This window comes from Schistocerca nitens, chromosome 7, assembly GCF_023898315.1.
Source record: "Schistocerca nitens isolate TAMUIC-IGC-003100 chromosome 7, iqSchNite1.1, whole genome shotgun sequence".
Taxonomy (NCBI): domain Eukaryota; kingdom Metazoa; phylum Arthropoda; class Insecta; order Orthoptera; family Acrididae; genus Schistocerca; species Schistocerca nitens.
In genome coordinates this window covers 169,125,423-169,143,755 of record NC_064620.1, presented here as the reverse complement: position 1 = coordinate 169,143,755, position 18,333 = coordinate 169,125,423, and the positions used below count along the sequence as shown (strand labels likewise).

Here is an 18,333-nt window from a genome sequence, read left to right as displayed (position 1 = left end):
TTTACAGCTCAGGCATCAGCAGAGCGATCCCTGTGTTGTCAGGGGGCTACCAACAAATGGGTACATGATGGCCCTACAACGGACTGGCTACTGTTCTGGATATTGGGTGCAGAGAAATCCAATATTGTCATGGGGGTGAAAGAGGACAGGAGACAACGGATGAAGATGACATACCCCGGGAAGTGTCCTTGCCCAAATAGCTGAATCGCAGGTGGAGATGCAAAGCCATGACAAGAGATTCAGGAGATTGAATCTAAGGGCACTATGGATAACTCGTGCACCACATAAGGCATCCTTCCCCATATGGCCAGCACTTAAATAGAATTTTGAAAGTGGCAGGTCAAACCATTAAATGGGACCTTAACTGATTGGGCTGTGAAGTGCGAGACTCCTTTTAGTCGCCTCTTACAGCAGGCAGGAATATCACGGGCCTATTGTAACCCCCAGACCCGCAGGGGGAAGTTATCTGGCTGAGTACATGTTCCATTGAGCACTTCGACTTTCCCACGGAAAAGTCAACTACATGTGCAATTTCTCAAGAACTAACTTAACATGATAATTACATGTTTTGGCAGTGTTATGGCATAATTTGTAATCTAAGAAAGAGCTAAAATAAAAATATGAAAAACTGATCTTGACGCTTGATCTTTTTTAGTGTGCGTTACCTTTTAAGATATATCAAACACAAATTTGATAGTAAAATTTTTAATTACGGCATAAATGACTGGTCTTCTGGGCCAGAATTTTTTTTACGTGGCTGGTCCTCAGCATTAAGTTTTCAACTTGAGTCCAATGCAGTAAGATTTAAAAAATTAATCACACACTGTGGGCTGTGGGGCATTTGCACTTTATTAATACTTTTTCATTATTCTGCTTTAAAAACTGAATGTAACAACAACCAGTTAGTGTGCAGCTCAAAATTACTGGCGGTCACCCACGAGACATGGTAAACATTTTTCTCATTTGTATTTAAAAGCTCTGTGAACCTATGATCTTCTTACTGTAATCAAAATTTTTGAGTAACAACTATAGTATATTTTCTATATATTCCACATGTAACATTAATTTAAAAGAGTGAACAAATTGTAAAAGAAATATTTGTCTGCTGTTACAGGTGGGACATTATATGAATTCTAACTCTTTTCTTTGATTACCAAAGATATTAAAATTATAGTGCCAACTCATTTGTTAAAGCTACAGTACTGCAACATTAAAAGTTAAGAAAATTGTTAACTAATTGTCAATACATTTACAAAGTCCCCTGTTGTTGGTAATTAGTGGTTCAAGGTTTATCTTCAGAATTTCATTGTGGCTGTAAGGTATGTCAATCCTGTTTTTTACCTTTGACTCATGGATGACATTAACTTCTACTGTGTCTTGGTAAATTTCAGTTATTTCTCCTCTGTTAATTACCAGAGTTTTCCTTACAATCAGCCACTACTGGTCAATCGCTAGGTGCAACAAATCCGGCTCAAAAAGTAACAATTTGAAGAGAGAGCATTTGTTGTAGCTGTGTGGGCAGTCCTTTTGATTTTGTTGTGCGAAATGGTAAAATTCAAGGGACTGGTAGAAAATCTCTTCAAGGATTTTCAGGTTCAACTATATTGTTGAATAATTGTTCACCAGTGTAGAAGATCACCATATTTTTGCAACAAGATTGGCATAGTATTTTGCAGTCATTTTCTCCTTGGCTCATCATTTTCCCAGGAAGAAGTTCTTTGACAGTTCCCCATACGCCATACTCCAACAACTACTCCAACTCCTTTTCCATGGGATGTTGTAAAATAGGCCTACGAAAAACATTTGCTATATTTCTAAGGCAGAAGTCTAGAACGTTGGTCATGCAGGTTTTTAAACTGAGTGGCAAGACCATCATTCCAGATTACTCTCCAGAAGTATTTTCACTGTTTGGTTGTTCTGCACTGAAAATATTACAATACAAAAGAACCTATGAATGAAAAAATTGTGTTTTGTCCTTATTTTAAGTTTTGTAACAAACAAGGAATTCTGACATTTTCCTTAAAATAATAAGGCTGCTGAGAAAACCACAACACTTCCTCTAGACCACAGTGTAATCATAATTTGTATGAGAAAGAAATTAAAAATCCATTTGCAAGATATGGATACCACTGATTTCTATTTAATCACTTCAGTACTGCAAATTGTATTGTCTGAGGTGTACTTGGGCTTTAATGATTGGCATATCTTGTACTGTCTTCAAATAGATCTCAAACCTGGCCTCCTTTACTAGAAAGTTTTAATTATTGATATTAATTTCCCTAGCATTTCAAAATAACTCCCATCACCGTTTCCTGCACCAGGAAAACTTTGCCATTATAGCGGGCTTCACACCTATTTTGCCAGCAAGCAGAGTTGATTTGCACATCACACAGGTTTTTCTCCAAAAGAGTTTGAATAGCTGTATTTTAGGCCTTAAGTTAGAAAATAAAGTTCTCGAGTAATCTGCACTTGCACTGATCAGATGGAGTGCTTTACAGAAGTAAAACATTCTCTGGCTGCAAGCTACAAAATTTGAAGAAACCAATATTAAGTTCTGGGTTTCCTTCTTTGAAAACTGAGAAAGCTTCTTTCAAGAACATTGTCAAGTAGTGCTTCTATGACTTTTCTTTGGTTTCTTTCTCTGAGACAGTTATACAGTCATTAATTCCCGAGCATGCATATACAGTATCTGGCCTGAAGTAGAAATCTCTTTTGATTAATCCACTTTTTAATTTTGCATTGTAACAAAGCACTTCCAAAGCTGATGACAGTAAACCAGCACATTATGAGCCATTTTCATCCTCTGTGATTTGAGCAATGCACACAATATTCTCCAGACATTTCCTGGTGGCTGGGGACCAATATGGACCCACAGATTCTTCTGAGCAGGTAGAGAGTGAGACTGTTACATAAGCTAATCACCACCTTCATTTCCATCTGCAGCCTCTTCAGATTCCTCTCATACTTAAAGAGTTTATCCAATTGTGAGATCTGCTTGTTTTCCAGTTTTTAAAAACTTTGGTTTTCATTTTTAGTTGTTCATACAACTTTTGCATCTGACTTGCATAGTTGATAATACAGTAGATGTTCCAATTGTTATTTTCAAGTAAGGTTCAGCTTCTTCAATCTTGAGGTCGTCAACTAGACAAAAACACTGAAATGAACATAAAAATAATAAAATTTAGTTAAAGTTACCATATGCATGCACACACATGTACAGAGATGTGCAAAAAAAGGGCAACAAAAAATGTTACGTGTGGGACACACTTTAACATCTAACGTCAGTTGTGCCTATCTGCGACTCAGCATCTCCACTATAGGGTGCGTAGCAACTATCCTTGTCATAATATTGTCATATTCCATCCTGGATTTTACACTATTTGGTTTAACATAACCTATAACAGAAATATGGTAGAAATCGATCATCTTTGCTTGCTTCAGAAAAATTTGAAGTTAGCCATATTGATTCAGTATCACCAACTTTTGATATAACTTGCGAACTTTTTTTGAGAGAGGAATGTCTGGTTTTCTCTGAAATGATCCATTGTGCTGGTCCTGACTTCCAAATACATTATCCTTTTAACTTCATTCTGTGGCTTGCTTTCTTATTAAGTATTTCCATGCTTGTTGTCCCCTCCATGAACCATGGACCTTGCCGTTGGTGGGGAGGCTTGCGTGCCTCAGCGATACAGATGGCCGTACCGTAGGTGCAACCACAACGGAGGGGTATCTGTTGAGAGGCCAGACAAACATGTGGTTCCTGAAGAGGGGCAGCAGCCTTTTCAGTAGTTGCAGGGGCAACAGCCTGGATGATTGACGGATCTGGCCTTGTAACATTAACCAAAACGGCCTTGCTGTGCTGGTACTGCGAACGGCTGAAAGCAAGGGGAAACTACAGCAGTAATTTTTCCCGAGGACATGCAGCTTTACTGTATGATTAAATGATGATGGCGTCCTCTTGGGTAAAATATTCCGGAGGTAAAATAGTCCCCCATTCGGATCTCCGGGCGGGGACTACTCAAGAGGACGTCGTTATCAGGAGAAAGACAACTGGCGTTCTACGGATCGGAGCGTGGAATGTCAGATCCCTTAATCAGGCAGGTAGGTTAGAAAATTTAAAAAGGGAAATGGATAGGTTAAAGTTAGATGTAGTGGGAATTAGTGAAGTTCGGTGGCAGGATGAACAAGACTTTTGGTCAGGTGAATACAGGGTTATAAATACAAAATCAAATAGGGGTAATGCAGGAGTAGGTTTAATAATGAATAAAAAAATAGAAGTGCGGGTTAGCTACTACAAGCAGCATAGTGAACGCATTATTGTGGCCAAGATAGACACAAAGCCCATGCCTACTACAGTAGTACAAGTTTATATGCCAACTAGCTCTGCAGATGATGAAGAAATAGATGAAATGTATGATGAGATAAAAGAAATTATTCAGGTAGTGAAGGGAGACGAAAATTTAATAGTCATGGGTGACTGGAATTCGTCGGTAGGAAAAGGGAGAGAAGGAAACATAGTAGGTGAATATGGATTGGGGGGAAGAAATGAAAGAGGAAGCCGCCTTGTAGAATTTTGCGCAGAGCATGACTTAATCATAGCTAACACTTGGTTCAAGAATCATAAAAGAAGGTTGTATACCTGGAAGAATCCTGGAGATACTAAAAGGTATCAGATAGATTATATAATGGTAAGACAGAGATTTAGGAACCAGGTTTTAAATTGTAAGACATTTCCAGGGGCAGGTGTGGATTCTGACCACAATCTATTGGTTATGAACTGCAGATTGAAACTGAAGAAATTGCAAAAAGGTGGGAATTTAAGGAGATGGGGGCTGGATAAACTGAAAGAACCAGAGGTTGTAGAGTGTTTCAGGAGAGCATAAGGGAACAATTGACAGGAATGGGGGAAAGAAATACAGTAGAAGAAGAATGGGTAGCTTTGAGGGATGAAGTAGTGAAGGCAGCAGACGATCAAGTAGGTAAAAAGACGAGGGCTAATAGAAATCCTTGGGTAACAGAAGAAATATTGAATTTAATTGATGAAAGGAGAAAATATAAAAATGCATTAAATGAAGCAGGCAAAAGGGAATACAAACGTCTCAAAAATGAGATCGACAGAAAGTGCAAAATGGCTAAGCAGGGATGGCTATAGGACAAATGTAAGGATGTAGAGGCTTGTCTCACTAGGGGTAAGATAGATACTGCCTACAGGAAAATTAAAGAGACCTTTGGAGAGAAGAAAACCACTTGTATGAATATCAAGAGCTCAGATGGCAACCCAGTTCTAAGCAAAGAAGGGAAGGCAGAAAGGTGGAAGGAGTATATAGAGGGTTTATACAAGGGCGATGTACTTGAGGACAATATTATGGAAAGGGAAGAGGATGTAAATGAAGACGAAATGGGAGATAAGATACTGCGTGAAGAGTTTGACAGAGCACTGAAAGACCTGAGTCGAAACAAGGCCCCGGGAGTAGACAACATTCCATTAGAACTACTGATGGCCTTGGGAGAGCCAGTCATGACAAAACTCTACCATCTGGTGAGCAAGATGTACGAGACAGGCGAAATACCCTCAGACTTCAAGAAGAATATAATAATTCCAATCCCAAAGAAAGCAGGTGTTGACAGGTGTGAAAATTACCGAACTATCAGTTTAATAAGTCATGGCTGCAAAATACTAACGCGAATTCTTTACAGACGAATGGAAAAACTGGTAGAAGCGGACCTCGGGGAAGATCAGTTTGGATTCCATAGAAATGTTGGAACACGTGAGGCAATACTAACCTTATGACTTATCTTAGAAGAAAGATTAAGAAAAGGCAAACCTACGTTTCTAGCATTTGTAGACTTAGAGAAAGCTTTTGACAATGTTAACTGGAATACTCTCTTTCAAATTCTGAAGGTGGCAGGGGTAAAATACAGGGAGCAAAAGGCTATTTACAATTTGTACAGAAACCAGGTGGCAGTTATAAGAGTCGAGGGGCAAGAAAGGGAAGCAGTGGTTGGGAAATGAGTGAGACAGGGTTGTAGCCTCTCCCCGATGTTATTCAATCTGTATATTGAGCAATCAGTAAAGGAAACAAAAGAAAAATTTGGAGTAGGTATTAAAATTCATGGAGAAGAAGTAAAAACTTTGAGGTTCGCCGATGACATTGTAATTCTGTCAGAGACAGCAAAGGACTTGGAAGAGCAGTTGAACGGAATGGACAGTGTCTTGAAAGGAGGATATAAGATGAACATCAACAAAAGCAAAACGAGGATAATGAAATGTAGTCAAATTAAATCGGGTGATGCTGAGGGAATTAAATTAGGAAATGAGACACTTAAAGTAGTAAACGAGTTTTGCTATTTAGGGAGTAAAATAACTGATGATGGTAGAAGCAGAGAGGATATAAAATGTAGACTGGCAATGGCAAGGAAATCGTTTCTGAAGAAGAGGAAGTTGTTAACGTCGAGTATAGATTTAAATGTCAGGAAGTCGTTTCTGAAAGTATTTGTATGGAGTATAGCCATGTATGGAAGTGAAACAAGGACGATAACTAGTTTGGACAAGAAGAGAATAGAAGCTTTCGAAATGTGGTGCTACAGAAGAATGCTGAAGATAAGGTGGGTAGATCACGTAACTAATGAGGAGGTATTGAATAGGATTGGGGAGAAGAGAAGTTTGTGGCACAACTTGACTAGAAGAAGGGATCGGTTGGTAGGACATGTTTTGAGGCATCAAGGGATCACAAATTTAGCATTGGAGGGCAGCGTGGAGGGTAAAAATCGTAGAGGGAGACCAAGAGATGAATACACTAAGCAGATTCAGAAGGATGTAGGTTGCAGTAGGTACTGGGAGATGAAGAAGCTTGCACAGGATAGAGTAGCATGGAGAGCTGCATCAAACCAGTCTCAGGACTGAAGACCACAACAACAACATGCTTGTTGTAAAAGAAACATTTCCCTGTTTAATCATTTGAAGATTATTTTACACAAAACCTTTCACAGGATGTGCAGGCCCCAGGATAATCAAGAAATACACGAAAAACCCAGGAACTTTTTCATGTGGGAAAAACAATTTTTTAGATTTTTGGGAATTTTTCATTTTTTTTTTTTTTTAGTTTTCAGTCAAATTTTTGTAATGTTGGCTGATTTGAACAGGTAACGCTAAGAAAAGACTTTACTTTAGCCCACTACTGCAGCAAATAAACATAAACGAGAGGATAACACCTAATATAACTTTATTTGCAAAGAAATGTGCCATTTACATCATCAAAACACGGATCACACACAAGTGTCAAAGCAACTGCAGTTTGTTGTTATGAAGTATTGCATACTCTGACATATTTTACTGTCAGCAGAAGCTTGTGTGTGTACCGTGTTTTTTTCCGTAAATGGCGCATTTTCTTTGCAAATAAAGTTTTATTTTGGTATTATTCTCTTGTTTATGTTTTACTGTTTTAGTATTCTTCTGCGGGTTTTCCCAGAATTTCCTGGTTATCCCGGGGCATATACACACTACTGAAGGCTCGGCTGATGGACACCAATTCAGCAGTCAATACACTGCATCAGTCTGGCAGAAAGCATAGTTCACTATACCTGACGTATGTAGGCAAACCTGGTTCATCTATTGACCACTGAGCCATTACTGTATACCACTTCCAAACCCAAAAATCCATCAAGAAAGCCCAACAAAATGCAGCGAAAAACGATGGAGTCAACAGAGTCTATCACACAGTAAGGAGCGCTAGCAGTAGTTGCGTTAAAGATGGCTGCCTTCATTGGACCCGAGCATGCTAGCTATGTGTTTCGGTTTGAAAAATCTAAGCTGACAAAAACAGTTCAGCATAATTTTTGTACCAAGTATGCTAAAGATCCTCCTAGTAGGCCTACAATTTGTGTGTGGCATAAATGTTTTGTAGGAACAGGGTGCTCAGTAACCCATGGGAAATAATCAGGTCGTCCAAGCGCATCTGACGACGTCATTGAGCAAGTGAGACGTTTTGTCAACAGCCATACAAAACCAATACCATAGATCGATTAGGATGACCAAGAACAAAATGTTTACTTCGTGCAAAATGGTACATCACCTCACTATCTGGCTGACATACGGGATTCTCTCAGTGACCACTTTCCAGGTCAATGGATAGACCGTGATGTGCTAATTGCGTAGCCCACATTCCCCAGACCTGACACCACTTAATTTTTTTTGTTATTATGGGGATTCATCAAGGATATCATGTTTGTACCTCCCTACAGCACCTTTAGTTTAAGGTAAACAAACTGTGTGCTTCCCAACAAAATAACACTAAACACAGCTTTATAGCTTCTTTCAATAAATTTATATGAATTTTTAATGTTGTAAAATCCTTTTTGAAACACCCTGTACTGCGGGAGTAACATAACAGTTGTTACAGTGCACCTATATGAAACCATATCTTTCCTTGTAGTCTATATGGTAATTTCTGCAATTTTCCTTTTGCTTTCCGTGCCATTCATGTTCATCTGTTTTACTTTTACATTACAACATCCTTAATAGTTTTTCTCATCAGTAGTAATTGCTAGTTACTGCAGTCAATTTTCTTCATTGCTTAGGGTACTAAAGGCCATCTCCAAAGTTCTTAATTTAACACAAACTTCTGGAATATGTTGAAAGCCAAGTATAATAATGTTTCCAACTACTAATCAGTGGCTGAGGTTTGCAAAATATTTTGAAACACAGAAACAACTACCCCAGGCAGTGACTGTGCAGACTGAAAGAAACAATGTTTCCGTCCAGCTATCACATCTCACCAATGCACAGCATTAGCTTACGTTGATGTTTCAGATTATGGTTTCACATGAAATACTGAATGCTTCACAAGCAGTTTAGTAATGTACTGGATGAAGGAGAGGTGCCATCGCTGTACCAGGCAGAAGAATGCCTTTGAAGCAAGGACTAGCAGAACAATTATAAAATCCAAGATTTTGCAGTAAATTATTGTTATATTGCAGTGGAGAACAGCAAGTGATCAAGCAGTACACAAGCCTACATGGTTTTCAGTTTCTGAACGACACATGTGAGTAAGGCAGAGGAAAGAAGAGGAAGAAGAGGAGGAGGAGGAGGAGGAGGAGGAGGAGGAGGAGGAGGAAGAATGAAGAAGAAGACAATAACGATGATTGAAAGAGGTGGGGGGAGGGGCAATTCACAACATTCTGGACAAGATTTGTGTATTTCTGTTTTCAAGAAACTAGTGAAAGTGGCATTGGAAACAAAAGATAGTTACATTCATTTTCCAAATGTAACAAAATTAACCACCAGAGATGCCGAGGCAAACATATTCATTTGGATGCTGACTCTTTACAGCAATACACCACCATTCTCACCTCAGCCTTCACTGCACGCAATTACCCCACCAGACTAGTTAAATAGCAGATTTCTCAGGGCATCACATTCAATCCTAGTACTGTTGATCCCTCCAAAAAACAGCAGCTTCGGAGCACACCATTGGTAACTCAATATTATCCTGGTTTGGAGTGTGTTAATCAGCTACTTCCACAGGGCCACAACTTCTTAAAATCATGCCTGAAATGAGATTCATTCTGTCTGAAATTCTGCCCACCACACCTAGAATAGCTTTCCATCGCCCTCCCAATCTCCACAATATTGTCAGACCCTATGCTGCTCCTGCACCCACCTCCCTACCTATGGCTGCTACCCCTGTGACTGTCCCTGCTGCAAGACTTGCCCACCCTCCTACCACCACCTATAATAGCCCTGTAACTGGCAAAACATATAGTATCAGAGGGAGAGCCACTTGTGAAACAAGACGTCATATACCAGCTATTATGTAAACACTGTTTTCAGCTTTCTACATTGGCGTGACTATCACCAAATTATCAATTAGGACGAATGGACACAGGCAACTCGCAATATCCTGTTGCAGAGCATCCTCTAGAACATGACATTCATGACTTCTGTACTTGTTTCATCACACATGCCAACCAGATTCTTCCCCCAGACACCAGTTTCTCAGAACTCCGCAGGTGGGAACTAGCACCACAACATGTCCTTGTTTCCTGCCACAGACCTGACCTTCAGTTACGTTAATTTATCCCTTCTCAGCTTTTCTACACTGTAACTGCTCTTTGCTTTACTCTGTTTTAGTTTTCTACATCTTTCATTGCCTTTTCGGTCTGTTTTTCACTGCCACCTCCCACCTCTGTTACGTACAATGCACTTAGCTTCTCACTTTTGTTAACTCATACATGATGTTTTAGTAGTACTCTCTGTCTTGCATATTACCCTGCCTTCCACCTTTAAGCTCTCAGGTTTTCAATTCTCATCTGATGCAGTCCCCAACAATCAGTCTTTCCTTCTTATCCTGTACGGTAAGTCTCCCCTGACCTGCGGTTCTGGGTGACTTTCCCAAAATCTACTCCTTTTCCTAGACCTCTCCAGTCCTTTTCCTTCACCCTTCTTCCTTCCTCTTCAACCCTTCTGCCTGAATTGGTTTTGGTTTTGTTTTGCTTTAGGACTCAAAAAACAACTGGGGCCATATGCCCTTCTGCCTGAAAAAGGGGCCACTGGCTCCGAAAGCTTGCCTATCACAACAGCCTTTTATTTGTGTGTTCTGCCACTGCTTTGTGAGTAGATATTTTTAGTCTATCCAATTAAATGATTTATAATACTTTTAACACTTGATAATGGCCTAAGGCTGAAATCTAGACTGTGAAATAAAACCTGCTGTACAGTCAAATGGTGTTTATACCTTTCCGAAATATTCAGGTATATTAAATTAACAATTACAGATGGCATTAAGTTTGAGGTGAATATAAACTGTAATAGTGAATCTTATAGTGATGCCAATCGTGGTGGGGACAGAAGCTCATGATGATTAACAAGTGGCATCCCATTCAAGTTCCATGGAGGACAAATTGTGTGGAAAAGTAAACTACAGCAGCGCATTGCTCTTTCTTCAATGGGGGCAGAATACATGGCTATAAATGAAGTATGCAAATAACTTTTTTGGTTAGAACAACACTGAAAGAAACGGCAGCCGCTTAGTTATCAGTTCCTATTTTTTCTAATAGATAAACAAAGCACTATCAAATTTATTAATGGATCAGGATTGTATGAACGATCAAAACACATAAAGACATGGTATCATTATATTTATCAACTAGTTAAAAAGAAGAAGCTTATAGTGAGTTACACTCTAACCAACAGACAGACAGGCAGGCAGCAGACATTCTGACAAAAGAGGTGCCAAAAAAAGTTACAGATGAGAAAAGGAACTTGTTGGTGAAGTTTCTACTTCACCATATAGGCCTGTATGTAAAACCTTGTGGAAGAGAGTGAAGTATCAGTGTTATAGCTACTTCGGGGTTGAGTTTGAGAACTGAGTTGTGTCAGTAATTCAGTTACTCACTGACAGTACTGTCATATTTTTGTGGTTTTTAAATAAATGTCTCGTTTGAGAAATGACATTTGATGTTCAGCCAACAATAATTTGTTTTGTAAATTAAAAGATACATGAAAACCACTAAACAGCAGGAGAAATGATAAGTTTAACATTATAAATGTTAGATGCCTTAAAAAGCTGAAGTGCTCCACAAATTCAGTAAAACGGAAATGTACTGATTTTCTCAAATTAATTATGTTTACATAATCTTTCATGACTACCACTAGTGATTCACAAACTTCCAGTTACCATGTGAGGTAGAGCTTGCTTCGAAATGTGAAATAAATAAGCAATGCTCTGAAATCATCTCCCTTGTCAAAAGAGAGTAAAAGCAAGTGTTTGGTTGATTGGAATTTATTTATTAAATAAGGAAAAAACAACTAGTGCTTGCCAGAATTTCAAAATTTATGGATGGCATCCTACAGAAGTTACAGAAACCAACATTGTCTTCCTTATTCAGCTGCTATATCAAGTTATTCCCACCAGTTCTGTAGTACATGCTTTGCTTTTTCGAGCAACAATATCTTTCGCTCTGTTTGCTTGAACCTTGAGCACCACGCATCAACGTATCATTGTTGTCACTACACATAATGTAGCAGATGATAGAAATACAGTATGAGAAATGTTTACCACAAGCATGGACAGACTAACACGAAACAAAGTTGTAAACACACTGTAACATTTGGCATGTTTGCCACAAACATGTTTCAGTGACAGTGGGAACATTATTGCTTAATGCCAACTCACCACTGAAGAGTAAGTTGAAGTACAGGAATGGGGAGGTGACTTCTGTACTCCATAGCTAGGAAGTGGTTCTGCTTAGTATGACTGCTAACCTTTTGTTAGTGTCCAGCACTGAATTTGTAAATGACTTCCTACATTGTGGCCTTTCTAACTGTTGCTACAGTAAATTGACGGTGACCTGTTACCAACTTCACGTTGCCCAAGTAGAAAGGGTACTTTGTGCCGGTTACAACACTGACACACATTTACTGACAAGCCACCTTCCACAATGCACCTTCCACAAAGAAATTAGATCTCCACAAGTAAATAACGAATTATAGCAATCAAGTAACAAGCAGAATGACATGTCTCTTGTGACCAACTAACTAGATCGGAGATGCTGGTGAATTTTCGGCGAACATAACTTAAAATGTCCCAAAACGTTATCAAAATTTCATATTAAAATTGTTGCCACTCACAGCAACGAGCGTGAAGTGGATTAAATAACATCAGTTTGATGTATCTGAGGACACTGTACTGTTCTGAGTACAGCATGCACACAAATGTCAAATATGAAACCTGTGAATGGGCCAAGCAATAAACAAGTACTTGGGCCTGTATAATTTTATGCTGTTCTCGTTTTAATACATAAGACATGATGCTGGTGATTCACTTGTGTGTTGGATAGAAGTCGTCCTTACGTAATTAGGTAAACAATGACAATGCACGTAATGCTCTCATCCCCGATGTGACAACAATGTCGTGAGGTCCTTCCTCGAGTTTAACTATCATATCTTAAATGCAATTTCATTTTACAATAGTGCTTATAATCGTACAAGAGTACCATACTTACAGTTGTACATTAAAGTAAAAGTACATATGGCTCACGTCTAAACTAATATAATAAGAAATATTATACGAAAATTTTATTGTGACTCTTACCATCGCATGCTGAACGCGGTTGATATAAGCGCTGGCACCACTAAAAATGTTACTGTTAAACCAAAATAAGCAAAATACGGCCCATGTCCTTGAGTTAAATAAAAGTATGCCAGCCAGCAATGAAGTACAACGTCAACGACGTAAGTCACAATTGACAACGCAATACACACAGCGTGGTAAATCCCGAATGTCTGGTATGATGTACTGTTGTGCATTTCATCTTGCAAATTACTGTTACCATCGTCACCGCAACTAACACCTCTATCCCCGCCAAACTTCACAACAACACATTCCGCCATTTTATGGTACCCGCCTACTCCACAGTTCACATCTTCACATAACCAGTTATCTCACTATATCTGTAACATTGTGTAACAATAACGTAAGAGGTTCGTATCTGTTTTGTCAACGAATGTGTAATATCCTTTTAATAGTCTGGATCTGAAAAAGTAAACAAAATTAATAAAAACGTCTTTTTTACTAATTAAAGTTGGTCTCAAGTGTTGGAGGCGCTATTTTAAAATTTTGCTTGACACGGAAATCAGATTAAAAACAATACAAATTATAATGAAAATTCTGTTTTTTAATACGAAAATAAAATAACCAGGCCATTTAGATAGAGACATGTCCCTCCGTCTCTACAAGGGAGGGCGGTGGGGGGAGAGACAGAATTATATTCTCCACCCACTACCCATCCCCCCTCCCCCCCCCCCGATCCAACCATCGCAAAAACACATGACTGAAGCTAGGAGAATAGCCAACAAATAAGAGGCCCATCTGACACATTTGTTAAACATTTCTTGCAACCTGTGAAAGTAGAAAAGGCGAGGATACCATCTTGTCTGTTAGAAAGTAAAGTGAATGGCTTACACAATTTGGCTCAAATCAGAGCAAGAAAGACAGCCTGGTTAAATTTAACAAAGTAACAGTAAAAGATGTAGAAAAAACTATAATAAACCTAAAAAATAAAAATTCTGTGGGATGGGATGAAATACATGTCAAAGTCATTAAAACAGCTACAAATATAATAGCACACCCACTACACAAAATAATTAATCAATCACTTGAAGAAGGGTACTTTCCACAATTTCTAAAATATACAGAAGTCAAACCAGTATTTAAGAAAGGCTCCAAAGATGATATGTGAAATTATCGTCAAATTTCCCTTCTTCCTGTGTTTTCTAAGATAAGGTCATCAGTCCCCTAGAATTTACGACTACTTAAACCTAACTAACCTAAGGACATCACACACATCCATGCCCTAGGCAGGACTCGAACCTGTGACCGTAGCGGTCGCGCGGTTCCAGACTGAAGCGCCTAGAACCGCTCTGCCACACCGGCAGGCTGAATATTCAAAACACGTTGATTTTCTGGTGAAAACGAACTTTCACAGATCGTCAGAACATGAAAAAGAAAAACACCTCAGAAAGCATTAAAAGGTCACAGTCTCACTGTCAGCTGCCTATGAAGTAAAAACATGACAAACGATTGATTTTAGGAGACTAATTTCCAAAACAAGAACGTCCTCAAATAAAGCACATTTCCAGACGAAATATGTTCTGGTACCGATGCGGGCATATATCTGATGGCGTTTTTTCTAGTTCTTTCAGTTAAAAAAAAGATTACTTTCCTGGCAGTGAATTGTAATTTTTCGCTCAAATCAGAACATACTTCATACAACCATCAGTGAGTTTCTCCTTAAGTACTTTTAGTAATACATATCACCATGTAAGTAACTTATATGTAGCTGACAAATTCTCACTTCCAAAGAAAGAAAATACAACACTAGTTGTAATTTTTCGCACTTAATTAGGACTCACTTCACACAACCAGCACACTTATTTATCGTTCATGGAGCTTCTTAAGTTCTTTCTGTACCACATGCTGCGATGTAAATGTGTATAAAGGGGGCAAGTTGTCACTTTCAAAAAAAATAAAAGACAGAAATAGTTTCCAAATTTGCAATGATGAACCAGCTGGACCTATAAAGAGCTTCTGCTTTAATTTGTCTGATAAAATAGCTGCCGCCGTCACGAGATACGACAGTCTGACACATACAGTCACGACGTCCTCTCTGCTGTGAAAGTTGTTACCGTTTGACAGATGGAGCAACAGTAGCACCCAAAACGGCGAGAAAACATATAGTCACATGTCCTGTAACGACAACTTTTGTTTTTAATTATGTTTCACTTAATTAACGGAACAGTTGTTATATTTTTGGGTTCCATGCATAAGTACATTGCTAAGAGAGATGAATAATGGCGAAATACTTCTAAAACAGCCAAATCAAATTGATTCAATGACATAAACTGCAACTTATCCATGAAGAAATACTTTCGTTGGTTGGCTGATTCGTGGGAGGGGACGAAAAAGCAAGGTCATCGGTCCAATCAGCCTAGAGAAGCATGGGAAACGAAGTCGGCCATGCCCTTGTAAAGGAATCATCCTGGCATTTGCCTGATGCGATTTTAGGGAAATCATGGAAAACCTAAATCATGATGGTCAGATGCATATTTCAACTGTCTTTCTCTCGAATGCGAGTCCAGGATGCTAACCACTGTGCCATCTTGCTCAGTAAATACTATCGAAAACATGTATGTTTCCAGCTTATTTCACTGGAAGCAAGATAATATAAAAACATATTTCATGCATGAGAAGCAAATTTTTGTTCTTTTTTTTGTATGTTGTTATTATCATAAGCACTTTCCATGACACTTAAAAAAATTTTGTGGAGTCTTATGATTAGCCCATTCTTAAAGCCTTGTTTACATGACGACACTAGGTTGCAGACGCGCCGCGCGTTTGCGCACCTCGTCCATGCAACTAAACGCTTTCGGAGTGTTCCAACTTCGGCGACGCTAGTTGCATGGGTTTTGAGGTTATGTGTATACATAGAGTGTAGGCAAACTGAAATATGAAGTGGGGAACGGAGAATAATGTTCGCTTTTTGCATATCTATGCTTTGCATCAGTGTTTGTGGGATTTCAGTGATGCTGATTACAAAAATAAGCAACATATTGCTGCCGCTGAGCCCGTCATGTGCAATCATAACATAGATGGTTTGACAGTATCTGAGCTGTACGGCAAAATTTCTTGAGTTAGGCGCACATTTACAACTGAATTAAGAAAAATACAAGCAATTGTAATTGTAGCTGTGGAAATGCTCTAGTCTAAAAGACTAAAATCCTATCGTTTGAGTTGGCCAACTCTTTTTTTCTTAAGGAATATTGTTGACAGGAGGGAAGGCTACAAAAGTCAAGAAGCTGCATCCTTTATTCAATATTCATTTATTTAAAAGGTCGCTTAAGTGCTCCCCATTCACAAATGTTTGACTTTTGAAATATTGCCACTGTACAGATCTGTCTTCAAGAGAGTGGTCTGAAAACCATTCTCTTCTTAATGCGGCCAGCTTCGAATAATTACTGCTGTTAATAATTATTACTGTTAATGTTAATAATTATTGGTGTTAATGAAAAAGCGTCATCACCAATTAAAACCGCATTTATAGCATGCCAAGTGTTCTCGATTGTAATGCACACAATGTAATATGTAATTTCAGTTCTGGCGACTGTGCTTCACTCGTACGACATGCATCTGCCAAAACTTTCATTTCAGACATGACTTAGGAAACCACAAAGCGACGAAACTGAAGTGTATACTTGTTTCGCCATGTCTACGGTCAAATATGAAACCATTTGCGTGCAACTCATTCCACGCAACGAGTGGCGCAACCCAATGTCGTCGTGTAAACTAGGCTTTACACTTCACTTGACTACGTAATACACGAATATTTTTGTAAATGGAATTACTTTAGTTTCAAAAGCGCATGTGTTGACGTTTCTTGCTATTTATGGGTCAGATTTAGCAAGAATAATGTGGAATTGGTTTCTTCTGTGTTGGGAAACAGTTTCTTTACTCTTTATTACCACATTTGTGTGGTTTTTCCGTAAGTTATAGTTGTAGCAGCTCATCTGACATGTTAAATAATGGTGGTATTACATTCCATACCGGTTTACTGCGTTTCACAGTCACTGATTTGGCTGAAAATGTAGCTTTGTTGGATAGATATGTGACGTCATTCTGCAAAAGGTTGAGTCGTATGGTATTTACTAGTAGTTTTATGTCATTAAACGGAAACGACGTTGTTCAGCAGATGTCTGTACATTACATGAGAGGTGAAAAAAAAACTGACCAATGAAATACTGTTCCGTGCCTCCCAAGATGGTCAGGAAACTAAATGATGATAAATAAGGTCTCATTTTTTAGTTACTGTTGATTTTTGTGGCACTCCCTATTGTTAAAACTATGTTACAATTCAGTATAAACGTTAGTGTTCGCAATTATCCGATTCCGTATTCAGAACTGCCAGTTGCTGGCTGCTTGGGGCGCGGCTATCGCTGTGGGTAACGAACATGAGAGGGATTGTTGTGACTGTTTTGTCAGACTGAGAAGATACCTTGACAACAGAAACATCTGTGGATATGTTTGAAAGGAGCACAGCCACAGTACCTCTCGTGGCGTATGTACAAATAAAGGCATGTGATAGCTTCGTCGAAGCCCGTACACTGTTAATATTGCTGTAGGTCAACGCCAGCTTAATGTTATGTATTCCTGTGCAATATCATGTGTTCATGTGTACTTTCAATTCTCCATGGAACAGTGCATTGACATATGTTCGGTAGTGAGTGAAATGAGGATACAAATATGTATCTAGCAAAACCCAGGGGGCCGCACATAAGGCCTCTCTGGTTAGTCTGACAAACAGGATCACCGTGCTGTCTGTGTCTCCCAGCCAGATGCAGTCGTTTGATCTGTTTCAGAGGAAACCTCTCAGCCTGCAAGATCTGGGCAGTCAGAGAGGGTGGCGTTATTGGTAGCTCGGAGCTCCAATGTTAGGCGCATTAAGGGACCCCTTAGGGACATGGCTGCCAAGTGAAGAAAGTCGATGTGCACTCTGTGCGCATACCAGGTGGAGTCATTCCAGACATGGAACGGGTCCTTCAAGATGCAATGAAGAGCACAGGGTGAAGCCAACTGCAGGCAGTGGCTCACGTTGGTACCAACGATGTGTCACTTTGGACAGGAAGGGATTCTCTCTGGATTCAAATGGCTAACAGAAGTGGTAAAGGCTTTGTGAGATGAAAGCAGAGCTTACCATTTGTAGCATAGTTGACAGGACTGATTTGGGACCTCTGTTATAGAGCCGAGAGCACGGTCTGAATCAGAGCCTCAGACAGTTCTG

General features: G+C 39.2%; 1 protein-coding gene across 1 annotated transcript in view; it reads right to left on the bottom strand.

Moving 5' to 3' along the window:
• Positions 1 to 13,394, bottom strand: part of LOC126194698 (XK-related protein 7-like) — a 95,441-nt gene extending 82,047 nt beyond the window's left edge. The window contains exon 1 of the mRNA XM_049932923.1: positions 13,092 to 13,394. Coding sequence (XP_049788880.1) covers positions 13,092 to 13,390 — 299 coding nt within the window. The 5' untranslated portion in view covers positions 13,391 to 13,394. The remainder of the gene's footprint in view (positions 1 to 13,091) is intronic.
• Between the last annotated feature and the right edge of the window lie 4,939 nt (positions 13,395 to 18,333).